The 27,686-nt window shown below is 37.0% G+C and overlaps 7 protein-coding genes across 7 annotated transcripts; 5 read left to right on the forward strand and 2 right to left on the reverse strand.

Moving 5' to 3' along the window:
• Positions 1–1,638: 1,638 nt before the first annotated feature.
• Positions 1,639–5,339, forward strand: EV154DRAFT_522313 (chitin synthase-domain-containing protein). Its single transcript, XM_051602987.1, has 3 exons — positions 1,639–2,203; positions 2,333–3,487; positions 3,582–5,339. Exons 1-3 carry the CDS (start codon positions 1,672–1,674, stop codon positions 5,252–5,254), a joined length of 3,360 nt encoding a protein of 1,119 aa, XP_051453557.1. The 5' UTR covers positions 1,639–1,671; the 3' UTR covers positions 5,255–5,339.
• Positions 5,340–8,514: 3,175 nt separating this feature from the next.
• Positions 8,515–12,070, forward strand: EV154DRAFT_28008 (Spt20 family-domain-containing protein). Its single transcript, XM_051594748.1, has 10 exons — positions 8,515–8,774; positions 8,844–8,868; positions 8,930–9,009; positions 9,088–9,120; positions 9,190–9,274; positions 9,327–9,529; positions 9,602–9,784; positions 9,853–11,442; positions 11,506–11,544; positions 11,612–12,070. Exons 1-10 carry the CDS (start codon positions 8,598–8,600, stop codon positions 11,675–11,677), a joined length of 2,481 nt encoding a protein of 826 aa, XP_051453558.1. The 5' UTR covers positions 8,515–8,597; the 3' UTR covers positions 11,678–12,070.
• A 2,494-nt stretch (positions 12,071–14,564) lies between these two features.
• On the forward strand, positions 14,565–15,401 carry EV154DRAFT_28027 (uncharacterized protein). Its single transcript, XM_051594749.1, has 4 exons — positions 14,565–14,653; positions 14,708–14,861; positions 14,982–15,062; positions 15,115–15,401. Exons 3-4 carry the CDS (start codon positions 15,041–15,043, stop codon positions 15,255–15,257), a joined length of 165 nt encoding a protein of 54 aa, XP_051453559.1. The 5' UTR covers positions 14,565–14,653; positions 14,708–14,861; positions 14,982–15,040; the 3' UTR covers positions 15,258–15,401.
• Positions 15,402–16,282: 881 nt separating this feature from the next.
• Positions 16,283–16,525, forward strand: EV154DRAFT_402450 (uncharacterized protein; the record flags this gene model as incomplete). Its single annotated transcript, XM_051595304.1, has 1 exon — positions 16,283–16,525. A coding segment is annotated over one exon (243 nt), but the record flags the coding sequence as incomplete, so codon positions are not given.
• A 1,231-nt stretch (positions 16,526–17,756) lies between these two features.
• Positions 17,757–19,172, reverse strand: EV154DRAFT_539867 (uncharacterized protein; the record flags this gene model as incomplete). The annotated part of the gene is made up of 5 exons (XM_051604378.1): positions 17,757–18,413; positions 18,443–18,690; positions 18,741–18,821; positions 18,999–19,000; positions 19,147–19,172. The coding sequence occupies 5 exons, from the start codon at positions 19,170–19,172 to the stop codon at positions 17,757–17,759; spliced, it is 1,014 nt and encodes a 337-aa protein (XP_051453561.1).
• A 1,072-nt stretch (positions 19,173–20,244) lies between these two features.
• On the reverse strand, positions 20,245–22,340 carry EV154DRAFT_28073 (uncharacterized protein). The gene is made up of 9 exons (XM_051594753.1): positions 22,126–22,340; positions 21,958–22,071; positions 21,561–21,819; positions 21,366–21,484; positions 21,189–21,314; positions 20,880–21,109; positions 20,595–20,820; positions 20,487–20,531; positions 20,245–20,321 (listed from the first exon to the last, which is right to left on the reverse strand). Exons 2-7 carry the CDS (start codon positions 21,972–21,974, stop codon positions 20,627–20,629), a joined length of 945 nt encoding a protein of 314 aa, XP_051453562.1. The 5' UTR covers positions 21,975–22,071; positions 22,126–22,340; the 3' UTR covers positions 20,245–20,321; positions 20,487–20,531; positions 20,595–20,626.
• A 459-nt stretch (positions 22,341–22,799) lies between these two features.
• Positions 22,800–23,403, forward strand: EV154DRAFT_554914 (uncharacterized protein; the record flags this gene model as incomplete). Its single annotated transcript, XM_051605241.1, has 2 exons — positions 22,800–23,232; positions 23,307–23,403. Coding segments are annotated over 2 exons (528 nt in total), but the record flags the coding sequence as incomplete, so codon positions are not given.
• Positions 23,404–27,686: the final 4,283 nt, after the last annotated feature.

Here is a 27,686-nt window from a genome sequence, read left to right on the forward strand (position 1 = left end):
AAAAAAAAATGGAATACATGTAGTACACGTAATACAACCTCAGATGTATCTGCGACGTGTAACAGAATACATTACATATCTCCAAAATAAACACATAAAAAAAAAAAGGGTGTGCAGTTAGGGACTTTTTTTATCACAATCACACCAAGGTCGTACTTGACGAGATTAATTTCTTTTTGTTCTTTTAGGGTTTAGCCCGTAACCCCATCGTCACTCATTTTTTTTTAGCGTGCACCTAGCAACAAAAATTTCTCGTTGCTATGATACCCTTTTTTTATGCTCATTCATTGGCAGTGTTTCAGTTTCTTTTTTTTTTTTCGTCCCTGGTAACTGATTCATTGAGGAGCTACAAAGTGATTATCCGTTTGGGTCGATCATGATATAAAGAAAAAAGAAAATGCGCCAAGAAACGATTTAGCATTTAACTGGTGTTACCAATAAAGTATTTGATTACTTTTAGTGGCAAAAAAAAAAAAAAAAAAAAAAAAAAGAGAGAGAGAGAGAGAAAGAGAGAGAGGATCCGGAATATGGGTGATACTGTCAATGTTCAGTACGACCAGCGATCTCTCTTTTTTTTTTTTTTTTTTTTTTTTTTTGCCTTGTTATTATTGATCAGCTGAAAGTGTAAAACTAAGCCAATGGAGTGTATCAGCTTCAGCCTGTAACGTAAAGGGTGGCTAGTATGGGTTGAATGCGCTTCTAAGCCCAAAGAGATAAAGCGAGTAAAAAAAAAAAAAAAAATTGATTCCAGGCTCGATTCTAATTTACACCCTGTAAATTGGAGCCAAGGTAAGGTACCTTTGCCCCCCCCTATATTTGGAAATAAACAATTAGCCACGTTGAATTTTTCCCTGTTTCTAAAAAAAAGATATGCTATGGTCAAGCTGCGCGCGTGGGGGGGAGCGGGATAAGAAAAAAAAGGTAAATGCGTACTTGGTTGTTATAACAAGAATACATTTATAAAAAAAAAAAAAAAAAAAAAGAACCTAATAGTTTATTAAGTTTTGATAAAAATAGAAAAGAAGTTTTTATTGTAGCGGAGTGCTATTCTAGATCGAAGAAAAGGGGGTGAGGTCGTACATGAGGCGTGTTGTGTTTCCCAAAACTATTTATTAGTGATAACAAGTTTTTTTTTTTTTTTTTTTTAATTTTTGCAAAAAAACATACAAAGAGAACAATAGCCTCATTAGCCCAAGAGATGCTCATCATCTACTCTGTCTTTCTCCCCACTGAAATAGAATTAACAAAAGAAGGACTTATATAAAGGAACAAGCAGAATAAAAAAAGATCGGCCAACTTTTCTATTTTGAACTAGCTTCATTTTCATTATTTATTATGGGCAGTAAAAATACTTTTTTTTTTTTTTTGCCCAGCGCTTTTTCCAGAGAAGCTGTCATTTCTGCTACCAACTTTTTTAACTGGCTTTGGATTTTTTTTTTCATCGTCCCCCGTGGTCAATTCTCTTATTTAAACTTGCCCCTTCTCACTTTCTTTTTTGTCCCCTTTTCCTTCTTTTTTCATTATAGATTTTGGGTTTCCCCTTTTTTTGAGATATATATATTTATATATTCTTTCTTTCTTTTCTTCTTTTTCGCCACCCCTCTTTCTCTCTCTTTATTCTCTTTTTTTAGAAAGAAGAAAAAAAAAAAAAAACTATATATATATATATAAATGGCACAGAATCGATATGATCAAGGCGGTCAACCAGAATATGGATACCAACCACCTTCTGACAACAATTATCACTACAACAATGCAACAGGAGGGTCGACATCCATTGGTCGTCGTCCCACTACACTAGGAAGAGCACCCACTCGTCGTATTGTGCCTGGTGGAAATTCAATAGCCAACGCTAGTCATAATGTACAACGAGGTCGTACCCTCATCCGTCCCGATCGATACCAAGAACCACCACCACTCTTAACCGGCAAACAAACTTCTTCTGGTAGCGCATTCGATCCTTGGGTCATATTTTCTCGTATAGTCACCTTTTGGGCACTGCCTCCCATGTTAACAGCATTTAAAATGGGCGACGCTAGTATGCAACAAGCCTGGAGAGAGAAAATGACCCTTTGTTTCTTAATCGCTTGTATGGGTGGCTTCGTCGCTTTCATCACTATCGGCTTAAATTCTGTTCTCTGTCCAACAGATCAATCCAATAATCAACAAAATTATGCTTCTTATAATGATACCGCTGATGCACGTAAGTCTATCCTTATTTCCCTTTTTTTTTCTTTATCTGCTATTATATTTTCATTATACTTTTTTTTTTTTTTATTATTCTCCTTATATACATATATCTAACCCCCAACCTCCCCTTTGATATATATAGCCAATTTAGTGGGTATTTTAGGCTGGCAATTTAATACCACCAATGCCAAATCTACAGCCAATCTCAACTTTCCTGCTTTGGCTGCTATTCCTGGTACAGATATCACAAATCATTTCACACATGGTGTCAATATTCCTTCCTGTGTTGCTCCTGGTAATTCCATTACTGCTGGTTTCAAAGCCGTCACCAGTCTTCCCTGTACACCTGTCAATACATTTGCTGGATGTCTCGATGGTGATTTATCTGCCGCTAACTTGGGCACTGTTTTGGGCTTAGTGAATTCCACTCGTCAAGTCGGTTTTGACTGGAGTCAATTTGCTCAGTTCAACTTGACGCATTATATTGTCGTCGATGGTAATGTGCTCAACATGGAACCTTACATTAAAGCCAATCCTATTCCCATTGCCGGTGATTCTCTCGATGTACTGATTCGTGGACTCTTGAGTAACTCGTTTGCAGAAGGTGGAAGAGACGGTACCAAAATGTTCTTTCGTCGACCTGAATTTAAAGCCGCTGTAGACTGTCTTGTTCAAAAATATCGTGCTGGTCATATTGATAAAAAGACAACCGGTTGTTTTGTTTCTTCCATTGTGTTGGCTGCCTCGTTAGGTATCGTCTTGGCTATCGTTCTCGCTCGTTTCTTCATGGCCTTGATCTTTTCTTGGTTCATCTCTAGAAAGTTATCTCGTACCCCTCCTCCTGCTCCTCGTTCAGCTGCCGCTAATACAGGTAACGCAATGGAAATGTCGGATATCAAGGGCGCTGGTATGTTACGCATGGATTCCGCAAGTACCCTCTCTCCCGCTGGCGCTGGTGGCCCCAACTCACCTGCATCCCAACGCATCCAAGTCGGTAACGATCTTTACACCGTGCTCCTCATTACTTGTTACTCTGAAAACACTGAAGGTATCGCCGCTACGGTTGAATCTTTATCCGTCACAGATTACCCTGACGACCGTAAATTACTCTTCTTGATTGCCGATGGTATTATCACCGGTCATGGTGAAACCATGTCAACACCAGATATGTGTCTTTCCTTGATCACCTTTGACGAATCCAACCCTTCTGCAAAGAATCCCGAATCCATGCCTTATATTGCTGTCGCCGTCGGTTCCAAACAACACAACGAAGCAAAAGTCTATGCTGGTCATTATGGTAAAGTATCCTTCCTTTTTTTTTTTTTATTCGATATACAAATTTTTTTTTTGCGGTTGGGCTTAGGTTATTAAATAACATGTTATGATTATAGTTTGTAAGGGACACAAGGTACCAATGATCCTTGTAGTAAAGAGTGGTAATCCTGACGAACAAGGCAAACCTAAGCCTGGTAATCGTGGTAAACGTGATTCCCAGCTTATTTTGATGAACTTTTTCAGCCGAGTGACTTATAATGATCGCATGACACCACTTGATTACGACTTGTTTAGAAAAATTCAATGGTTGATGGGTGTGACGCCCGATTATTTCGAATTGGTCCTCATGGTGGATGCCGATACTAAAGTCTATCCTACTTCTATGCGGTTATTGGTGAATTGTATGGTCAATGATAACATGATTATGGGCTTATGTGGTGAGACAAAAATCGCCAATAAGCGTGATTCTTGGGTGACAGCCATCCAAGTCTATGAATACTTTATTTCCCATCATTTGGCTAAAGGATTTGAAGCTGTGTTTGGTGGTGTGACATGTTTACCCGGTTGTTTCTGTATGTATCGTTTAAAGGCTCGTAAAGGTGACGGTGATTGGGTTCCTATCATTACCAAACCTGAAATCGTCCAAGAATATTCTTCTAATACCATTGATACCTTGCATCAAAAGAATTTATTGCTCCTTGGTGAAGATCGTTTCTTAACCACCCTCATGTTGCGTAATTTCCCTTTCCGTAAAATGGTGTTTACGCCTCAAGCCATTTGTAAAACTGTCGTACCCGATGAATTTGCCGTCTTGCTCTCTCAACGTCGTCGTTGGATTAACTCGACCATTCATAACTTGTTTGAATTAGTCCTCGTACGTAACTTGTGTGGTACTTTCTGTTTCTCCATGCAGTTTGTGGTCATGATGGATTTAGTGGGTACATTGACTTTGCCAGTGGCGATTGTCTTGACAGTAGTATTGATTGCGAATATGGCGCAGACCAAAATCACCAGTTTCAACGTGGCGATTCCATTGATTTTGTTGATTATCGTTCTATTCTCACCAGCCTTCTTGATTTTGATCACTACACGAAAATGGGTATATGTCATGTGGATGTTTGTCTACTTGTGTGCGTTGCCTATCTGGAATTTTGTATTGCCCGTATATGCATTCTGGCATTTTGATGATTTCTCATGGGGAGAAACACGTAAAGTAGAAGGTGAGACAAAGGAAGATCATTCAAAGAAGGATGGTGTGTTTGATCCTTCCAAGGTACCTTTGAAACGATGGGAAGATTATGAACGTAAACGTGTGAGAGCCAACAAACGACGTGAACGTAAGGAAAGACAGATGCGTGAAATGGGACCTACACATTTAATGCATTCGATGGTTCCATCTGAAGAAGACGAGTCAAAACGTGGATTATTGGGAGCAGATAATGACGATGATTCTATTTCACAAATGTCATATCAATCCACTACAGCCACGCCATCTCATTACTTTGATCCTTCCAAGGAAGCCCCAGCCAAGGCAGGATCTGGATATTACCCTACTTACAGACCTCAATCCATGGCCCCTACCAACAATAATCCTGCGCCTAGAAACAATATACCAAATCAACCTACCCCCACTGCTTCTGGTCCATGGGGTCCTCAACAAAATTATGGTTCTTCTCAGCCTCATCCCAACATGAGACAACCTTCTTCCCCTCAACAAGGTGGACTTCCAGGTGGCCCTCAAGGTCAATATGCCAGTCCCAACAATCAAGGTCCTTTCCAAGGATTTTAATTATTCTCTCTTTTTTTTTTTCTTCTGTATCCCATAGTTTAAAATAAAAACACAATCTTTTTTTTTCTTTCCTTTTTTTTTTTTTCTACTGTACATAAACAACCTTCTTCTGCGATGATATTTTGTCCCTTACAATGCAGTTTCATTTTATTCGTATCTTGTACCCCCCTTCAGTCAGGTTTTTGTTACGGCTGGCCCGACAAAAAAAACTATAAATATATGGCCATCTAGAATCAATGCATAATTTGAAGATTCTAATTACTTGTGTGACATGACTCTTTTACCTAACGCTTATAAGGATTAGAGCCATTAGTGCTACTCTCTATTTTTAATAATAAAAATCTCTCTCTCTCTCTCCCTTTTAATAAGTCTCATTAGCAACATCAAAAGGTGAATAATGTCTGAAACGCCCATTACATAATGCTCCTCTTTTTAATCAATAAAAAAATGATGGAAACAAATTAACCAATATAATCATCAATGACATGATGATTACCCCAAATCCCCGATAGATTAATATATTGGCGCTTTTTCAATTTCCGTCTCTCAAAGGAAAATCATAAAGGGTTTGATCGACAAAAAAAGGATCGGGTAAAAAAAAAAAAACTATAGAGCTACGTTTTCCTCCCCGTTCTAGGTATGTCCCCAAGAGGGTCTGGTTCCTTTTTATTTATTTGGGCAATCTAAAAAATCTAATCTAATGGAAAAAGATTGTAACACTTTCCATGAGCTACCTTTCTTGAAATTCTTACTAGCGTGCATCATTCAACATAGTAATTATAGTTCTCTTTTTTTTTTTTTTTTTTTTTTTGAAATCGCATCGAATAAAGAACATTCATCTTGGTCCAATTTGATACGTTTTTGTGATCTTTTAGGTCTCATCGTCACAAGTTAGAGATACATGCTACTCTAAACATATGCTGCACAAGGCAAAATAATCTCGTAAATGAAAGCAGCATTTCATCATTGAAATTTCAATTTACTTGTTGAATTCCTAAATTAAACATTCCAAAACAAATTAAAGTCCCCCCCCCCAAAAAAAATGCAGTCATTTTAGAGTTTCATTTGACAAATCTCCTTGGGTTTCAGACTCAATTTAAGGGCGCTTTCCCCTCTTCGATTTTGTTTCGTTGAATTGATTTTGACATGCACTACAGAATAGTGATGTAGCTTAACGGTATAAGAAAATCTTTAAAGGTTCTTGTATTTATCTTGGCAGCAGGTCTCTCTTTTTTTTTTTGAGGGGGTACTCTTACTTCTGGAAATAAACGAACTAGTTTATCACACACTCGTTTCAACCCATTAGCCTACTTTTAACTTTGTGCCTTATTTTTCGTTTTTAGAAATTTTCCTACTCCAAAAAAAAAAAAAAAAAAAAAGAGCACAAGATTATACTGAAAAATAAAATATCAGGATACACCTCTTTATGAGTCTTAATCGACGCTAAATAAAAGTAAACGAATAATCGATTTTTATTACATCAGCATAAACAATAAGTTATTGAGTGTTTTTGTATCATATATTTTTTTTTCTCTTTTCGTCTGAATCTACTAGATAGTGTTGCAGGAAAAAAAGTAGTATATCTAGCTACGTTCCAATCCTAGTAATAATATCATTGGAGTTAAGCTTACCTGTATTCAAGTATCAAAGGTTACACTTTTACTTTGTAAGATCTGATGACATATATAATTCTTCTCTTTTTACATCTGTATGAACATACTACTTGGCTGAAACGATAAACAAACCGGGGGAAAATTCGTGCACCCATATCTAGTTTTTTTTAAATAGTCTGGGGCGATCATCTATACATGTATCAATCACTTCTTGGTGCGTTGGGATACATACTATAATAATATTTTGGTAAAGTGTGGTAAAGTATAGTTACCTGGAACAGTTGAAAGCTTGAAGCAATCTTTTTAAAAAGCACAGTCTATGCTTTGAAATAAATGGATGAAACTGGAGCGAATATGTAGGTGTGTCTCTAGCCGTGAGGATTCAACTCCTTTAGTCTATGTACCCTTGGCTGGATAAGAAAGCCCCATCCTATATCGATTAATAACTATATCACATATATCATCATTATTATGGGAGAGAGCGGGAGAGCGGGGTGATATATCAAGTCAAATTCCTATACACAAGGATAGTAAGCTCCGTCATCCGTACGATTTAGTTTTTTTTTTTTGCTCTAATCACGATGTTGTTTTACTAAACTGATATAAAATTGATTTAATACAAAGTTCCACGCGGCTATTTCAGGGCAGCATAATAACGTCTCTTGAGTGCCAAATGTACGTGTATTTGTATGTTTAACTTTTGACAACAATGAATATTTTCATGTTTCTAGCGTTTATCTATCCAATGTAAAAATTTGTTTAAATTATGTAGATGGTTTTAGCTCAATTGGAAAAAATCATTTTGATGAATTGAAAGGGTATCTTTTAGCATTTGTATTTTGAACACATTCTAAGCGGAAGACACCCGCGAACTGAAGCAGCAGACTACTAATGTTATGTCAGGACCCATAGAAGGGAGACATGTGTGAATAATGGTCGGTCGACATACAATGACCCTTTTTTTTTTTCCAAAAAAAAATTAAAGCTTATCTTATATCTTAAATGCTTTTAAACAAAACCTTTTATATTGATAGGCTAATGCAGTGGTCAGAGAGACGACACTAAGAACAATTGACATCAACAGATCTGCTGTCAATCGAAAATGATGTAAAAAAACCGGTTTTTACTTGTGTCCGTTTGACTCAATCATCCCCAACATGTATAATTTAATGACTGTAAAGAAAGATTGGGAATCAATGTTGGCAGGACACATATACTTATCAGTAGTGACAAATGTATCATATGACTACATAATAAAACCATCTTAAAGAACAGAGAAAATAGATTGAAAACCTCAAGACAAAAAGATTTAAAGGATTTTGCTCAGATATCTGTATATTCTCTCAGTATTGCAATTACCATTAACCATGCGGCCGGGGATTCTATAGGATTGTGCATGGATGATCTTCCTGTATTGTCGTATTTCGCCCAAGGATTGGCTATCATTGCATGATGATTACAGCTCCAAATAATTAAACGATACACATGTTAACATTTTAAAAGACTTTTTACATGTAAAAAAGACAAGGATTGAATAAACCAAATGTAAGGAACAGAATTTCTGGGATCTCTATTGGTTATCCAAGGACTGGCTGTATATAGTTTACCATAATTGAATTTAATTTTCTTTTCTTTACTTCTATCCTATTTTTTTTTTCGTACATAAAAACAGGTTGTCAATTTACAAAAAAATACAGTTTTATTTTTAACCAAACATTAATTTACACATTATGGCTTCAGCTAAAGTCATGGCGAAGCTTCAGGCAGATCAAAGTTCGATAGCGCAATTGGCAGAACTCCATTCAAAGCAAGGTTCTAATTTATCGAACTCTTCGCTTGCAAAAAAGGCAGGCTTAACGGCGCAGCGATGGCATCAATCAGTATTAACATCACAAGCACCATACAAAGTAATTACATCCCAAGATTTCTAAAGTGTCTTTTTTGAAATTAACGTTTTTTATACCTCTAAATCAAAGTCTCCGTCATCACGAGATGAAAAAGGTAATTAGAAATCGCGAGAACTAGTCAACCAAATAAAAGCATTAATTAGTTATCTATGCAGATTTACTGAGGCGACACCAGAAAGATCCACCTTCACTTTGTCTTCATTTGTATCCAACTTATTTCAAATTCGAGCACGAGGTTAGCATTCATGAAATACTCAAAAAAAACCACTTTCTTGCGATTTTTATCATTGAACTTACCCTGATTCCCACATAGGATGGTTTCTTTTCTTATAAAAGTCAATTCAAGGTTTGTAGCAACAACATTTCAATATTCGGCAGCTTGAAATACAACATATTGACGAGAGACGCATATTAGGATTTTTTAACCTGCATTAAGGACAAGCGGCTGCCTGGGGATTTGATGGACGTATTCAACGATGCCTCCTGTAGATACTACAATGGTAATACCCAATAAGGCATACCCATACGTCGTTGTATTCATTACCTATTTAGGATGCTTAATTGTCGAGATTCACGATCACCGTTCCGTCGACTCAGAAAATAACAAACGCACATTAGAGACAGAGGCTAAAATGAAAAGAGTTGTGATGAAGCCAACAGCAGAAAGTATTTGGACAGATATCACGTTATTAAGCGAAGAATGGGGATTTCCTTGGACAGAGGACATAGCGCTCGAAGTGGAAGCTCAGATTCTTGTAAGCATCATTTTAAATCAAAAACAAAATAAGCGTAAATAGTAAAAAAGAAGAAAACAAAAATATCGATAGATTGCAACCGAGGAACCCCTCTGTTTAGATCCGTCGTTCCAAGTAACCCGTGTCAGCAATGCAATTGAGTTTACGAATGGATCTAGAAAATTGAAAAGGAAAAACAAGTGGAATTCAGTCGAACGCGAACAGAAATTGGCAAAGAAAGCAGAGAACGATAAATTAATGACATTGATGGATACCGTAAGTAGAATGACTCAATTGACTCACAATGGACATTAATGGGTTCCCCCTTTTTTTTTTAATACTAGAGAGCGAGACGAGCCTTCCCATTCGAACCCAGTTTTGGAAAAATATCGTTTGTGCAGGATTGGAGATTGAAGAAACAAAAGACCGGATCAGAACCATTACCGGCTATTGATTCAAAGAAAGGCAAAGGGAGGAAAGCACTGGTGGAACCGCCCATCTTATCCGACGGAAGAAAATGCTGCAGAACAATTCGATTCGAAAGATCAGAAGGAGACCGAAAAGTTTATACCATCGTTAATATATATGTGTGTAATGGTGAATATGATGGCGTATTTCGTTGGGGGACTGTTTACGATACAAGTGTAAATGGTGGTAATATAGATTTTAATCTCGGCCCTGAATATCTTATGGAAACATATATTGTTCATCTTAAATCAACTTACGGCCAGTTTAACACCATAGTCTGTGATAATTCGAATGCAAACATTGTACCGCCATCACCCTCTACAGTACGTATACCTACTAATATGCAACAGCAACAGACTGCACAACAAGCCCAACAGCAAGCAACCAATTTCCAATTACAACAATTACATGCCCAACAGAATCGTGCTATGCAAGCAAAAGCTGCTATGCTTCCTCCTCATCAAAGGGCAATGCTTGCTCAAGCTCAAGCTCAGGCACAAGCCCAAGCGCAGGCCCAAGCGCAGGCACAAGCTCAGGCACAAGCGCAAGCACAGGCTCAGGCACAAGCACAACAGCAACAACAGCAACAACAGCAAAGTGTAGGATTAAGTCAAGCACAATTACAGGCACAAGCGCAGGTCCAAGCGCAAGCTCAGGCTCAGGCACAAGTTGCAGCTCAAGCACAGGCTCAAGCGCTTCAAGCACAGGCGCAGGCACAAGCACAAGCACAAGCGCAGGTGCAAGCGCAACAACAAGCCCAGGCACACCAGGCTCAAGCGCTTGCTCAAAGCCAATCTCAAGCTCATATGCAACAATTACAACAACAAGCTGCACAATCGAGAGCATCAACTCCATCTCAATCACATATGAGTACTCCCGCAATTCCACACTCTACGCCACAACAACAGGCCGCTGCTTTACCGCGTCAAACGCTTGCATTACCTGGAAACGGCATGAAATCACAGCATCAAACACCTACGCAAGCGCAAGCCCAGATTTCTGCGCAACATATGGCAGCCTTACAACAACAACAACAGCAACAACAAGTGGCTATGCAGTCAATGGCGCTACCTCAACGTGCTACACAAACATCAGTGCCTACACCTCAAGTATCCAATATGTTGCCTGTAAATGCTACCGGTAATAATAATATGACAGCTAGTCAACCCCAGTTAGGTGGTATATCTACAAATATGACAGCTATTCAACAAGCAGCACTTGCACAAGCTCTCAACGCAGGAAATGGTCAACAAATGTCTGCACAGGCCTCATTGCAGCGTATACAGCAATTAGTCGCCACTGGTGTTATACCCCTTGCCACTGCACAACAGTTGGTTAGCCAGTTGGCAAATTCCGGTAATCTTCAAAGACAACAAGCTGCAGCACAACAACAGGCCCAGCAACAGGCTTTACAGGCTCAGGCTGCACAACAAGCACAATTAAATCAACAATCACCTCAACAAAGGGTAAGCATATCATATTTGTTTTGTATCATCATTAAATTTTCCTCCTTCGTTAACAGATGGCAGCCGGAATGCAACAACAGAATTTACCACAAACACAAACAAGTAAGATTGTTTTGACTCGGATAACTTTAAATCGATCTTAACCTTACCCCCCCTTTTTTTTTAATAGATACTGCTGCATCACAATTACTTGCTCAACTTAGTCCACAGCATCAACAGCAAATGGGTTTATTAATCGCTCGACGTAATCAGTTAGCTGCTCTCGCTGCTCAAAGAAACATTAGTCACGAGGATCTTACGTCACAAGTACGTCAGTTACAGTTACTCCAACAAGGTATTATACAGCAGCATCAGTTACATCAACAGCAACAGGTACAGATACATCAACAACAACAGCAACAAGCCTTACAGCAAGCACAGGCCCAAGCTCGTGCAGCCCAAGCAGCTCGTACGCCACAAACAACAGCTAATCAATTGACAACCCAACAGCAGCAAATGTTGCAAGCTCAACAGCAGGTTCAACAACAACAGATGCAACAACAGGTACAGCAACAACAACAACAGCAACAACAACAACAGCAGCAGCAGCAGCAGCAACAACAGCAACAGCAGCAACAGCAGCAACAGCAGCAGCAACAACAACAGCAACAGCAGCAACAACAACAACAAGGTACAGCTACCAATCCCCAGTTAATAAATCAGCAAGCCCAAATGATCCAATTAATGATGAACCGGGGCATGGGCAGAGGTCGAGGACAGACGCCGTTTACAGCTCAACAGATTGCGGCTTTCCAAGCGGCACGACAGAATGGTGGCATTATGCGAAATACCAACGCAAGTTTACAAGATCTTAATCGAGCTGCCATGTTGGCTGGACTAAATAGAGACCGATTAAACGCAGCTGCTGCTGCTTCTGCTGCGGCTCAGACAGCAGGATCTGGTACTCCTGGAGCTACAGGATTAGCAGCGGCATCGGCCGGTAACGGTGTGGGCATATTGGGTCAGCAAACGCAACAAGGCTTACAGCAGTTTCAAATGAATTTGCAATTTCAACAGCAACAAGCTGCGGCTGCCACCGCAGCTCAGCAAAGAAATAATATGATGAACTTTCAGCAACAGCAACAAGGAAATAACCAAAATAATCCTAACCCATAAACCATAGAAACATCCCCCGTGTATAATTTTTTTTTTCATAGTCTTATGAATATCTGCGCATGTATTATATTATCGCCTTCTTTCGTGTTTCGCATCAGATTTAAAGCAATAAAAAAAAGTTTGGTGTTTTAAGAATGATGAAATATAATTTAAACAAAGAGGCTGAGCATGTCATTCAACTAGAATAGATCAAATTTAATGAAATATATGTCCTGTTTTCTTTGAACAAAGCAATTTCTAACGTTAAATTCCGAATGCGGTCAAATCACGATTCTTAGTAATAGGGCAAATGCATTTGTTTAAAAAACTATACTCAAGTAATATGGTATATCAAGTATTTACTAGCATTGTAAACTTCATAGGACTTAAAAAAGTTCAATTCAAGCTTTAATACATATAAAGGCGCCGAAGTTTTCGTACACACGTTTAAAACTATTTTTTAGTTATCTGCACAAGCATGTTCCAAATTAAATGCAGTGTAATCAGCGTCTTCACAGAACTTATTTGGATTTTTTTTATTATGTTAACTGTCTATATATTATTGGCAGCATCATTTAGTCTTAAGCTTTTAGTCCTTCGCGTGAAAGGCCAAAAAAAAAGTCTTGATATTTGTATTCACATATTAAATCCAGACAGGAATTCATTCATGCGTACAGCTTTTGTCACATTCGATTTTCCTTAAATCTTGTACCAGTCCGACCAATAAACTTGACTAGTCTGATTTTGCGCATCTGAAAAAATCTGAAAGCGTTTTTTTCATCTTTTTTACAACTTATTAGTCGTTACTCGTTGACTATTCTAGCAGAAGTGTCTAATGCAAGGGCGGGTATAGATTCTTGCTTATCATAATAAAGTTGCTTTTTGATATAGGTTGCGTCTACATTTCCTTCGATGGAAGGGGACGTAATCAACATTGTGCATACTGCACACAAAGCTTTAATCTCTTAGGCTGATAGGTCTTTGACATCGTTATCGTTGGTATCTGACTCAGTGACATTATCAATTATTACTAGATCTTCGTCATTTTCATTAAAATTTTCAGCGTCTTCTTTAAGTAAAAATTATAAAAACGAAGCTTTTTAAAACCAATACGTATTGCTGTATTCCATTAATTATTACCTTCAAATTCGTTGGAATTATCATCTTTGTTTACAGGTGACTCCAAATCTGAACGGAGCCTCTCACAAGAATTGAAAACACCGTCGATAAGTTTGTCCACGACATGTATTTTGTTCAGCTTTTTTGTGCTATATTTTGCAATCACGTCAAAAAAAAAAATCTATCATGACCCTTTTTTGGTGTCGCTTTTTAACTGTTTTGAGGGATTTTCGTGAATTTTGTTTTTGCTTCTTTCATGCATGTGGATCGTTCAGACGATGGGATTTCTTCGGACAGAGTTGCAAGCGTAAAATAAGAGTAAGTGTGACTCTCAAATCAGAAGCAAATCTTTGGTAGGTTCACATGTTTGAACAATTGGTAAAGAACTGTTTACACGCAGAAACTAAAGTTGTCGTGGTTATAAAGTCACAATAGTTTCCGCTTGATATTTTTCTTGATACGTAGTCAATCACCCTATATGACGAGTAAAATAAGTTAGTAATTACTGTTCTCAATATAATAATTAAGCATATTTACTTACGGGTGTTTATACTTGTGTGACTTTTTTCTACCTACTGAACTAGAAAGCAATTCCCAAAAGCCTTTAAACGTAAATATATCACTTTGTTTTAAAATCGTTTCATCACTGTCATCTACAATCGCAATTTTCTCTTCGCCAGTTTCAATTTTGAGTGAGTGAAAATCAATGAATTGAAAATCAAAAAAGGTACGCTCTCTAGAAGGAAGAATATTACCTGATACAGTTGACAAAAAAAGTGTTTCCATTTTAAGTAAAGGCTCAAACATTATGGATGGTAAAATAGACAAATGAAATCATCCTGACATAAGCTTGTTTATCAGCCTATAAATAAAGCTGGTTCACGCACTTTATTCTTCCTCCTTTTTTTTTTCCTTTAACATACTTCTATCGAATGAAAGTAATTGATAATGTAAAAAGGTAAGTTAGTAATGACACTTCTGTTTCTTTCAAAAAAACGCTAAATCGAAAAAGATATATTGCGGCTGCGGCTAGTCTTTGCTATAGGAGGACGACCTCCTATAAGCAGAGTTCTTGAGTTTTTGAAACTCACGGACTGTAAATACCAGGGGTGCATTCTAAATAAGAAAATTCATACTGGCCTGCTGGTCTTCTGACCAGAATTTCTGTAAGTGGTATAAAAAAATTTACGTTTGAAAAAAATACGGAGGTCTAGATATTTCCGTATTTTTTCCGCCAAAAAAAAAATTGTATTTGACATAAAATTATTGTTTATTATTTTCCATAGATCCACTAGGAAGCGACTTGATTTCCAAGCTTGTATTACAAGATCCTAAAGTGGTTGAAATGGTTACAACCACCTTCATAGGTAAGAAATGCTCAATAATTCTTAAACATACAAATGCTGACTTTTCATGTAGGTCCAACTGCTGCTTCAATGTATTCCCCAAGACCGACAGAATGGGCAGACGGTTCTAAGTCCGATGTCGTATATGTTTCCAATGTTTCGTCTACCAGTTTCCCGCCAATACTAATCGAAGTCCAGCATACAATTACACCATAGTTTATTGACCGCCTGATCAACTACTCTCTGTCTGTAAAAAAATGCTTTAAAGAAAAACTGATTGTGATTGTATTTGGCACGCATGCACTTAGCTGTGCGCAGACTGTAAATAGCTGGGCCTACACTGTAAATAGCTGTGCGCTACAAGGAATGAAATTAGTCTTGATTTTGAAACAACTTCGTTTGAATTCGCAAGAGGGATCCCAAGTAAATACTGGGCGGAAAAATGCTACATACTTGATAAAAATACCATCGCTGAAGCCACTAAAGTAACTCCCTTGCCAGCAATGACGGCATTGGCGTCTTTTTCAATAGATCCCTTTGTTGCATTCTCGAACAAGACCCATCTTTCCACTGAGTCTCTGTCCTTTGTTTTGTTTTTGACAGTTCTCTTGCTTCACGGAAATCATTTAACTGACGAGGGATGTGAGTTTCTTATGGTCATGTTTAACATCGTACTGCAGTTAACTCACCAGCAGTATCGTTTTCCTATCCGTGCAGAGACATTCGTTGCTTGGTGTGAACTCGGTGTCAGAGTTTACAATGGAATGAAGGAGTATGTAAGCTGTACTGCATGCCACGGTGTACATGCTTTTCATACGGTAGAAGAAAAAAGTCATTCGGTTGGAAAGAAATGCAGTTCGAAGGAGCCTTTTCCTGGATCTCCTCGTTGCAACACTGTTTTGTTTAGTTCGAATGCAAGAGGTGTTATGAAGCTTATCCAATCCTTTTATTACAGCTCCATTGTATCAATATTGAGAACATTTTTTTGCGCGATGATTTTGTTGACAACATTAAACAATGGAAATCAAGAACAGTGATTCCTGGTGTGATGTCGGATGTGTATGATGATCGTGTGTTCAAGACATTTAAAATGGATCCTGCTGATAAAGTTCCTTTCGTTCATCAATCCGATTTCAATTTGATGCTCACGATTAACTGTGATTGCTTTCAGCTGTGTAGTAACAGTGTGTATTGTTGCGGTTTTATTTACATGGCAATTCAAAACTTGCCAAGAGAAGTAAGAAACCTGCAAACGTATGTACATAAGAGAATCAGATTCACTTGTTGAGCCAATGCCACCACCACCCGTATTATCCGAGCTGGCAAGATCAAGTTTAGTAAATGAAAGTAGTTCTAGCGTCGACATACTTCGCGCCGAAGCTGATCTCCCGAAAACTGATATGGAATACGTTCAACAATTCAAGGAAGGCGAAGAAAGAATGGATTGGAAAAAGTGTTTCGAGGAAGGAAAAGGAGAAGGTTTTTTTAGTTCTTATAATAGTTTTTTAAGTCTTAAAACGGCTTATTATAAAAAGAGTAATAAATAAAGAATTCTGCTGTCGATATCTTACCTTACTATACGGTACCACCTTTTTTTTTTTTTTTTTTTTTTTTTTTTTGATGAGCTCAGGCAGTAACAATTAAGCAGTTGTGATGCTCTGGAATACCTTACAGTTGAAACACCTCATGGCAAAAACAGTAACCCAAATAAGGCAATATCACTAGATACAGCTTTTGCCAAAATGATGTCGCACTAAAAAATTTGGCCCTATGAGAAAATAATATGGTCTGCCTATTCCAGCATTAAATAATGATCTTGTTTTAATAACTAATAATAATAAATTAATATATATATATATATATGTAATAACTACAATTATCACTTATTTCTTAAGCCGTGCCTATAAGCATCCTCAACAGCTTCGACTGTCAATGTTGGCTCATGAGCCAGCAGCTCAGAGACAAATACAATATGTTCGTATTTGAGTATTGTGGGTCGTCCTTTTCCTTTATTGATTGCGATAGAATCAAGGAATCCTTTTTCAGCTATTTCGCTTGTCATTTGATTTCACTGCTTGAGTTTACGAGTAGCTGTTGACTTGAAGAGCCCTGCCTTTCTACTCGCTTCATTGATAGACATATCCTCAAGCTCTTGCAACAAATTAATTAAATTAACTACCTTTGCTTCTTTCTTGGTAATGTATAATCCCCTTTCCTTCTCCACTACATCAAGGGATGACTCCTTGGAGTGAGGTCTGGCCTACCTGTTAGCTTCTTTTTGTGCTGCGTTTACTACTGCAGTCTCTTCCCAGTCCATATATAATTGCATCATCACAGCTACTGTCTCACTGTCAAAACAGTATTCTCCATTCGTGTTAAGCAATATAAAAAAAAATGAAGAAGAGAAAAGAAGAGAGAATTTGGCCAATCCACATTACATCTTTGTATTGGTGACCCTTTTTCATTTCAGACTGACCACTTATTTTTTTAGTTATTGGGCCAATCTTTTTTCGTTAACCGTAAGGTATACCAGAGCATCACAACTACTTAATTGTTACTGCCTGAGCTCAGCAAAAAAAAAAAAAAAAAAAAAAAAAAAAAAAAAAAAAAAAAAAAGGTGGTACCGTATAGTAAGGTGATAATGACAGCAGAATTCTTTATTTATTACTTCTTTTATAATAAGAAGTTTTTAGACTTGAAAAACTATTATAAGAACTAAAGAAACCTTCTCCTTTTCCAATCCATTCTTTCTACGCCTTCCTTGAATTGTTGAACGTATTCCATATCAGTTTTCGGGAGATCAGCTTCGGCGCGAAGTATGTCGACGCTAGAACTACTTTCATTTACTAAACTTGATCTTGCCAGCTCGGATAATACGGGTGGTGGTGGCATTGGCTCAACAAGCGAATCTGATTCTCTTATGTACATACGTTTGCAGGTCTCGGTGTACAACAGGCCATCACTAGTATAAGCACGTAATCGTTTCTTCAACAGGGTATCAGGCATGGGATCCAAAGTATTCGAAATTTCCTTGAACTGCTTGTTGGTTTGTTCACAGATTTCAAGTAAAGCTTCAGCCACGGACTTTTCTTGTACAATCCTTGTTGACGTCTGGTTTTTGGCAATGGAATACAACTTCCGAACGGTAGGATCATCTTGAAATTGACTTGATAAAAGAGATAGCTTTTGGGAAGAGAAAAAATAAGCCAATGCCATCATTGCTGGCAAGGGAGTTACTTTAGTGGCTTCAGCGATGGTATTTTTATCAAGTATGTAGCATTTTTCCGCCCAGTATTTACTTGGGATCCCTCTTGCGAATTCAAACGAAGTTGTTTCAAAATCAAGACTAATTTCATTCCTTGTAGCGCACAGCTATTTACAGTGTAGGCCCAGCTATTTACAGTCTGCGCACAGCTAAGTGCATGCGTGCCAAATACAATCACAATCAGTTTTTCTTTAAAGCATTTTTTTACAGACAGAGAGTAGTTGATCAGGCGGTCAATAAAGTCTGGTGTAATTGTATGCTGGACTTCGATTAGTATTGGCGGGAAACTGGTAGACGAAACATTGGAAACATATACGACATCGGACTTAGAACCGTCTGCCCATTCTGTCGGTCTTGGAGAATACAGGGATGCAGCAGTTGGACCTACATAAAAAGTCAGCATTTGTATGTAAAAATAATTGAGCATTTCTTACCTATGAAGGTCGTTGTAACCATTTCAACAACATCAGGATCTCGTAATATAAGCTTAGAAATCAAGTCGCTTCCTGGTGGATCTATGGAAAATAATAAACAATAATTTTATGTCAAATACAATTTTTTTTTTGGCGGAAAAAATACGAAAATATCTAGACCTCCGTATTTTTTTCAAACATAAATTTTTTTATACCACTTACAGAAATTCTGGCCAGAAGACCAGCAGGCCAGTATGAATTTACCTATTTAGAATGCACCCCTGGTATTTACAGTCCGTGAGTTTCAAAAACTCAAGAACTCTGCTTAGGAGGTCGCCTTCCTATAGCAAAGACTAGCCGCAGCCGCAATATATCTTTTTCGATTTAGCGTTTTTTGAAAGAAACAGAAGTGTCATTACTAACTTACCTTTTTACATTATCAATTACTTTCATTCGATAGAAGTATGTTAAAGGAAAAGAAAAGGAGGGAGAATAAAGTGTGTGAACCAGCTTTATTTATAGGCTGATAAACAAGCTTATGTCAGGATGATTTAATTGCTTGTTTCATCTTTCATTAAGTCTAGGCCTTTACTAAAAATAGAAACATATGCAAAATAACTCCCCCAAGCAAATCAAAACTTGGTGGTTGTATATCAGCGTTCCAGTAGTAGCATGTAATGACAGTGAAGCAGAGTTTATGGAAAATAAAAGTCGATGATCCCATAAAGTTTAGATGATATGGCATGTGGCTATAAACTTCTCTTTCTGCCACCTTATTTTCCTTTTTTAAATCAGATCGAAGAGTTTTGGTCCAAGCTGAAGACTGTTGTATATAATGATCCTTCTTCTGTCAGGCAGAATGTAAAATAATCACTGATCGTATTCGCAAGGCATCACTCCACATCAGCAGAGAAGATTGCGAGAATTAGATAAAGCATTCTTTGAAGTTCTAGCAGAGATGTTTGAATTGTGAAAAAGGATTATAAGAAACAAAATAAAAAGCATACATTACAATTTGTGACCCATTTCATTTCGAACCAGCCAATTTTTTTTTTATTGGGCCAACCTTTTTTTCGTCGACTGTATTGTGGTATTTGACAAAATTGATCGAATTGGAAAGTAATGAGATAAAAGTATATCTTTATTCGAGGTAAAAATAGACTAAAAGAACTCTGCTCCGATAAAATAGTTGATCTTTTTTATATTGAAAATGCCAGTATAAGAATTAATTGATTTTAATACACCAAAGTACGGTAAAGAGCGGTCTTGACAGTGCTTGTTGTTGAGATTAATTATTGTTGGTTTAGACCTACTTGAAAAGCAGTAGATTTTATACCCATACACTTGACTAAAAGCATAAAGCAGTAACATGTCTTTTGGAATAGCAGTGAGATTTGGATGTCTGTCTGAATTCAACACAAAATTATTCTCCAATTTTACATTAAGAACTCCAACCAAGTATTGTAAATGGGTGAAATAACCATCATCATGTTGATATGTTCGTCCATTTTTTTACAAACTATATGTATTTTATGTTTCTCCAGAATCTTGACAGTGCTTTTAATACTTTCATTAAAACTATGCGTATAGTTCTTCATTGCACTAAGAATTATATCACGAAAACTGTTAATAATAGGCATGATAGGAAAAGTAATGCTTATGTCAACATATTTTCAAGAAAAACGAAGCAGCTGCTCATGCAGTTGCCCTAATCATAGACGCATTACGAAAAACAGAAAATTAAAGGTAAATGATAATTTTATTTACCTTCTCTACCCTTTCTCTTGTCCAAGCGCTTTGTTACGGAGGATGCTTTAATTGTTTTAGGTTAGTCATATATTGCCTTACTAATAGCTAGTATTTAGATCTACTTACGCTCTCCGGTGCTATTGTTAGGTGGTGAATGTTTACGCATCATTAACGAGAAGAGCACGAAAGAGAAACAATACATTGGCAACTTTGGGTTTTATCATTAAAAAGATCAGTGGAATAAAAATCGGTACTTGATCAAGACTGTATGGAAGTTGGATATGAGCAATTTCACACATGGCATAGAGGTCTGTTTTGGCGCGATCAATTATGTAGAACGTAGCATTTTTGCCTATGTGGTAATATAGAATGAGAATGTTATAGATATATAGAACGCAACTATAGTTTTACCAACTACAAGGAAAGCAAGAGTAGATTTCAACTTGTGTTTATCAGAAGCATCTTTGGCCAAAGTTGCAACACGCATCAGATCGATACCAACTAGCCGGTGATTGAGGGCCAGGTACTGCGCTTTCACTTCTCCGCAACCAATTCGGTCACCCAACGTTGCTCCATAAATTCTATTAATTGATGCGTCAGGTTGTACATTGGCTTGTTTTTCGTCATCACTGACAGAAGTCCTATTCAATAAAGTTATGAATATCAAATTGTCCCCTCTCTCTTATATCCTTTTTCATCCCAGCTAAAAGTTTCAATTGCCATCGAAATGCTATATTGTTATCTAAATCTTCAAAAAGAGAACTGAGAATCGCTTCCAAATATTGGGTAATAAGTTCCGTTTCCTTGGGCCCGTCTTCAGTGATTCTGCGTGGCAGCCTCTCCACCCTATTAATGATTTAGAACTAGACGTGATATTTTCAGAGCCTAAAAACTTACATGTTTTGGACGGACAGCAAAATTCTGTTGACAGGATTAAGGACATCATCGTCTTGTAATAGGGCTGAAATTTGCCGTGATGCTGCTAGGCGGGTGCATGCTTCACCTCGGTCACCGTCCTAATATTATGGATCAAAAAATAAAATAAAATAAGAATTATTAATCTTTCTATTCTGGCTTCTCTCTCAAATTTACCACATCTAATTGTATCATGATTTTTTCGAGTTGCAGTTTTATTTCAGATGGAAACGACTGATTAGTCATTTTATGACTTTGAATGATATGCTGGCAAAGTGCGTCACATGTGCTGAGATCAATGTGCTTGTGCAAATCTTTGTGGGTGCGCGATGGCTTCAATAACAATATAGAGGAGAGAGCGAGTAAATGCTGCACATGCTCTTCAACGGTGAAAGCGATGTCTTGCTGTATGCGGCTATTTACATCTTGTCTGAAACTATGAAATCGAGCAGATATGTCAATGCTGTTAAAGGGAAATGTTTAGACCTCCGTATTTTTTTCAAACGTATTTTTTTATACTACTTACAGCAAGTCTGGCCAAGACCAGAAGGCCAGTATAAATAAAACTATTTACAGTGCAATCACAGCCATTCACAGCCTCTGAGTTTCCAAAAATTCAAGTTCCCTGCTATAGGAGGTCACCCCTCCTATAGCAAAGACTAGCCCCAGCCGCAATATCACAATATATCTTTTTTTTATTTTAGCTTCTTTTCAAAGAGACAAGAGTCACTACTAAACTAACCTTTTTACGTGATCGGTTAATTTTATACGATAAAGAAGTATGTTAAGGGAAAAGAAAAAGGAGAAGAATAAAGTGTGGGAACCAGCTTTATTTGTAGGCTGATAAACAAGCTTATGTCAGAATGATTTAATTGCTTGTTTCATCATTTATAATGTTTGGGCCTTTACTTAAATTAGAAACATTGGCAAAAACCTCCCAAGCAAATCAGAACTTGGTAGTTGTCTATCTGCGCTCCAGTAGTAGCTTGTAATAACAGTGAAGCAGAATTTATGGAAAACAGAATTCGATCATCCCATGACGTTTAGATGATATGGCATGTCAATCGACGTGTAGACCATCGCGTGATGCTAAAAAATACATTTATTTGAAAAAAATACGTTTGAAAAAACAAAAACTTATTCCACGCCCGTAATTTTTCTTTTTTGGGATCACCACGCCCGTAACCCGACTCTGCCACCGGACTATGAAATATACGGGCGTTGCAAACTGACTGCCTACCAAAAATTCAATCCTCACCCCGTAATTCACTATGACAGCAACTCAACTTCGTAATTAGATAATACCACCAAAAGATGTTGAATGAAGCAGTAACTGTTACGTGTGCTCATATATTGGATTAACTCTTTGTGGAATTTGACGAGGAGTTTTCCAAATTGACATGCGATAAATTAAAAATGATCAAGGATTCCCGCAAATTTCATTTCACTAATTATTATGAGTATAAAGAAGTGCAATATAAGCTTATTTCCCGTTATACAGACGTACTTGATACGTACCATAGCCGTATTGCCACTATCACAATTATATTAGATTTTTTACACTTGTTTATTCCTTCCAACGTCAAGAAGGATTACGATGCAAAACGTGTCGTGCCAATGCTTGTCGGTATTGATGTGGAAGATATGCCTGAGACATTAGCTGTAGGGGAATCAAACGAAAAGCACAAGGATGAATTAAAAAAATTCCTTTTCACAAAAAGTAACAACCTCGGAACATGCCGTAGAATCATAATGGCTAAGCTGTTTATAAAGCTTCTTCATCGTTGTTTTGCTGCGAATGATTACACATACGCCAGTGTGAGATCAAATTGCATCTCTTTTCTTAGCCTCTTGGTTGAACCTTTAGTTCCTTCTCCAACTTCAAATACAGAATAAAAACTACTTTCTATCTTTTTTTTTACTAAGTTGATTTCCACTTAATTTGTAAGACTTTTCGATTTCCAGTCAAGAACCCACTTAATTTCCAAGATTTTTCTATTCTCAGTCAGTCAGTCACCCACTTAATATTTAAGACTTTTCGATTCCTAGGGCAGAAAAAAAAGACAAGTACTTCTCTGCCGCTTAATTTCTGACATTTGGAGCTTTTTAGTGTATGTTATGCGGCTCAGATACAAGATCCCAGTCTATATGGGTCTGCTATTAGCGCTTGAAAACTACGGGCGTAGAGATATTATGTACGGGCGTGAAAATATTACGGGCGTGGAGATATTACGGGCGTTGAGATTATTCTCAGCTACAAGAGTCGGGTCGCGGGCGTGGAGATCCCAAAAAGGAAATTTTAACGGGCGTGCGTTAATGGCTTTGTTCGCTGATATTGCTCTTTATTTTTGACCAGTATTCTTCGATCGGGTTCAAAAAAGGAGAGTAAGGGAGCATGAACAAAGGTTTATACTCTCTCTTATTGATAGCATCAGTAACAAATACAGAATGGTGAATCCTGCAGTTATCCATTACTATAAAAAATCCTTTTTTGTCGTGCCTATCAAGTGTGTCCGTTATTTTTTTCATACATTTGACAATATAATACGTCGTGGTTCCCTTTCTTTATTGTATAAAAATGCCCTTTTCAACGAAAAAGTACACTCTATTGTTACATGCTTCCACAAAGAAGGGATAGAAATATCTTCTAAGTCTGGAAATTGTTTAAGAAGATCCTCTTTGGTTAATCCAAATATTGAGGACCGGTATAGGCCACATCTTCCATCTGTTCTTCAGACTCATCGTCACTAATATAATAGTCGCTTGGAGGTACATAGTTAACGTAGTCTATGTTAATTCCTAAAAGATCTAGTACCAAATTCTTTGAAAAAACATTTATTTGTAAACGGGTGGCACAATGCCTAACTAGGAAGATGTTACTGCGAAATGGTTGAGCTTGATTTACCTACAATTTAGTACATAGGCACCTCGATAAAAAGTAACGAGTTATCGAAAGGATGATACCTTTTTCTGTAATTTGATCTGTTATTGAAGTTAATTGTGATATACATTCTTTTGTTTTAATACTAACAATTTCACCCAAGACACCTTAAACTTAACTGAAATGTCTTTCGAAACCTGAAGACATCAGCGGGGATTAGTTTTTTTTAAAAAAAAATGTACAAGGCGTGGTTTTTTTAAATCTATAAAAAACTTCTTTCGCAGTTATTTCTTTACAAAAATATGGCTAGGACAGGAAGAACACCTGAAAAAAAAATTCTGTATGCCATAGAGCTGGAAGACCATCTGCCCCAAAAAGAGTTACCCCCAACAAACTCTTTATTTCAAAGTATGCGAAAAATTAACCAAAATGGCAAAAGCTCAAGTCAGGCCTGTCGTATGTGACGCCTAATTCCACGAATACAATTACTCTTGTCTTGTCACTCAATTATAATACATATAACCTATGTATTATAAGTACCATATAGTGAATACATTCCTATTGGTACGACACAGTACCAGCTCCCTCATATGTCCAACTGAGATCAGATTTCATAATCGTTCCTGGATTGGTCGAGTAGCTGCCGAATCTTCTAGTTTCTCATAAATTTATTTTAGTAATCCAATCAAGGACCCTGTCATTGAATGAATAAACTATAATGCTCTAGAAGTGCCGGATATGGGTCAACTAGCTCCTTGTATATAACAATAAGCTATGTTTCATATGTAACTGATTTCTAAATCTAATTCTACCATTTCCCAGTTTGCGGGTAAATAGTCAATTCGATCTGCGCAGGAAAAATCTTGAAGTAATAATTGAATATAAAAAGGACCTCTATTTTTATCATGACAAACTCTCCAACTTATAATAAAGGATTATCGAGTCTCATTTCTTTACTTGCTTTATTTTCCAATTTACATTTCCCTTTTTATTCTCAATTATCACAAGGCCAATGAAGTAAATTGGATAAATGGTTTTCATGATTATAAGAAACTAACAAAGAACGTAGACTGTGATTGAGGAATCAAGAATTCAAGAAAATGTCGATGTTCCCAAAATAAATCTTTCTGACAGCCGTGTAAACCAATTGCCGGTTGTAGATGATCAAAATGCCTTTACTGCGTCAGAAGAAGAAGACACCGTCAACCGTATGACAACTGAGACCGATAATACTAGTGATGACGAGAGCGTAACAGACGAGCAAGCATTTCCGTATGGTGAAGTTCAGGATAGTGTATTGTACAACTATTTTGAAGAAGTCCAAAAAAGATTGACAGAAGAAACAATGCCAGCTGAATATAATACTGGTACATTCTGGATTCGTCCCATGCAACCTTTTTTTTGCATATTATGCTATCCTAAAGTGATATGTTGTTACTTTCTTTGAAATAAACAGTTGTTGGGAATAGTAATGTTGACATGCCTTATGCATTTGACAATGACGAGAACAGAAAAATAAAGAAATATGTATTTTATTATATGTGACAAAAAAAAAACTATTCTAACATTTACGCTGTCAAACAAACTATGCCGTCTCAGATATTATGCTGTAAAAAAAAAGAATACTGTTTTTTCAGGTACGTATTTAATGCTTAATATTATGGGCCGTATACTTGTTAAAGAAATAAAAAACCACTTCAAAATCGAGTTTTGTAGTTTAATAAACATATACTACGGTACCTATATAATTGGTATGATTAAATGAAAATTTCTTAAGTTAATACGCTGAACGTAACAGTTGGTCAAAAAGTGTATCTTGTTCATATAACGTTTGGTGTTACACGGTTAGGCTTATTTTGTATCGTGCTTTTAATTGACTTATGCTTTTTTTTTCAAAGGCAATAAACTTTACTTCTTCGCTGGTTTTAAGGGACGAATAACTTTCAAAACTTTTGCACTTTTTAAATGTCTCTATGAAAAAGTATTCACGGTTTTATTAGCATACTTATATTACAAATAAATTGTTTCTAGTGCTTAAGGCCAAGGGCTTTAAGTCCAAATGCTTGCCACTCAATAAACAATTGCAACATTTTGTTCTAAAATCACCCTCCTTCTTAGAATTTTCTTTCTAGTTTCCCCATTTTTTCCATCTTTTAAAGAGAAAAATTATAGAAAACAAATAAATAGTCCAAGGGTTATTGAAAGTACCTATCAAACGCACTGCAGGAGCACTTTATGTTTGCGTGTACCGTTCTTATACATAAACCTGATTTTTTTTCTTCTGTTTTCTTTTTAACAACTAACCATAAAATGGTATGTAAAATAATTGATATCATAATCTAATATAGAATTAACCTTTAACAGCTATGTAACTCTGTTCGATGTAGTTTGAATTGTTCTCTAAAAACCGCTACATGTAATGATGATCCAACATTTATTTATTTAAAAAATGATACAAATAACGACGGGGTGACGAGACAACTTTCCGATACAGACTGGCTTCAATTATGCTTTTTACAGAAGGCAAACAAAAGTAAGGTTGGAAGATTGTCTGTAGAGATAAACAAAGTAAAGCAACAAATGATTTAAGAGTTTCCACAAGAGAGAATGTTTACAAATTTAGACTTGCCATCAACAAGTAAAAGACATACAACTGAAAGATCTTAAATTTCAGGACTAGTCATTCATGCATGGGTCGAATGACTACATTAGCATTAGCATCAGGCTCTTTAGTTAGCTACAAGATTTTCAACGAGTTTGTTTTTTTATCGAAATGTAATTACTCTGACAAAAAGAAAGAAGATAAAAATGAAGTCTTACTAACAGTGGCAAAGATGATCCAGCTTCGAAATCTTCATTATTTTCACTGGGGTTCTGTTCTTCTCCCTCCAACTCACTACCATCAGCTTGAGTAGTCTAGAAAAAAACTTTATTTAAATACATTAAGAGCGAAAATATATCGTTTCATACCTACCTCTCTTGCATCTGTCTGTTATAAGGCTTTGAATGTCCTACCAGGTACACCAGAAATTTTTTGCATAAACAAATGTCGATCTTTTCATTATGTGTAAGTTCTTCCTGCTTTATAAGATAAAATAATTCAACTACAATTGGTATCTATATCCTTCTAAAGTTGTCTTTCTCGAAGATCAACCGAGATCATCCCTTTAACATCTCTAGTCAATTGATTGAGCGCGATCGCATTGAATCCATTGTTCCAGTGGGGAGGAGGGCAAAACTATCTGTCTCGCCAATGGTATCTTTAGTGTTTAGTAGCTGGAACAGAGTGAATTATTTTCTGCTTGAAGCCAGTACGCCTGCCATTGACCTTGCTTGGCACGATATTGGTACCATACATTTTCGGACCCAAGTAATCCTGTTTCTCCACGTATCTCTTTCTCTGAAGAGATTGCTCAACTGAG

This window comes from Mucor mucedo (genome assembly GCF_025094135.1).
Source record: "Mucor mucedo strain NRRL 3635 chromosome Unknown EV154scaffold_114, whole genome shotgun sequence".
In the NCBI taxonomy this organism is placed as follows: domain Eukaryota; kingdom Fungi; phylum Mucoromycota; class Mucoromycetes; order Mucorales; family Mucoraceae; genus Mucor; species Mucor mucedo.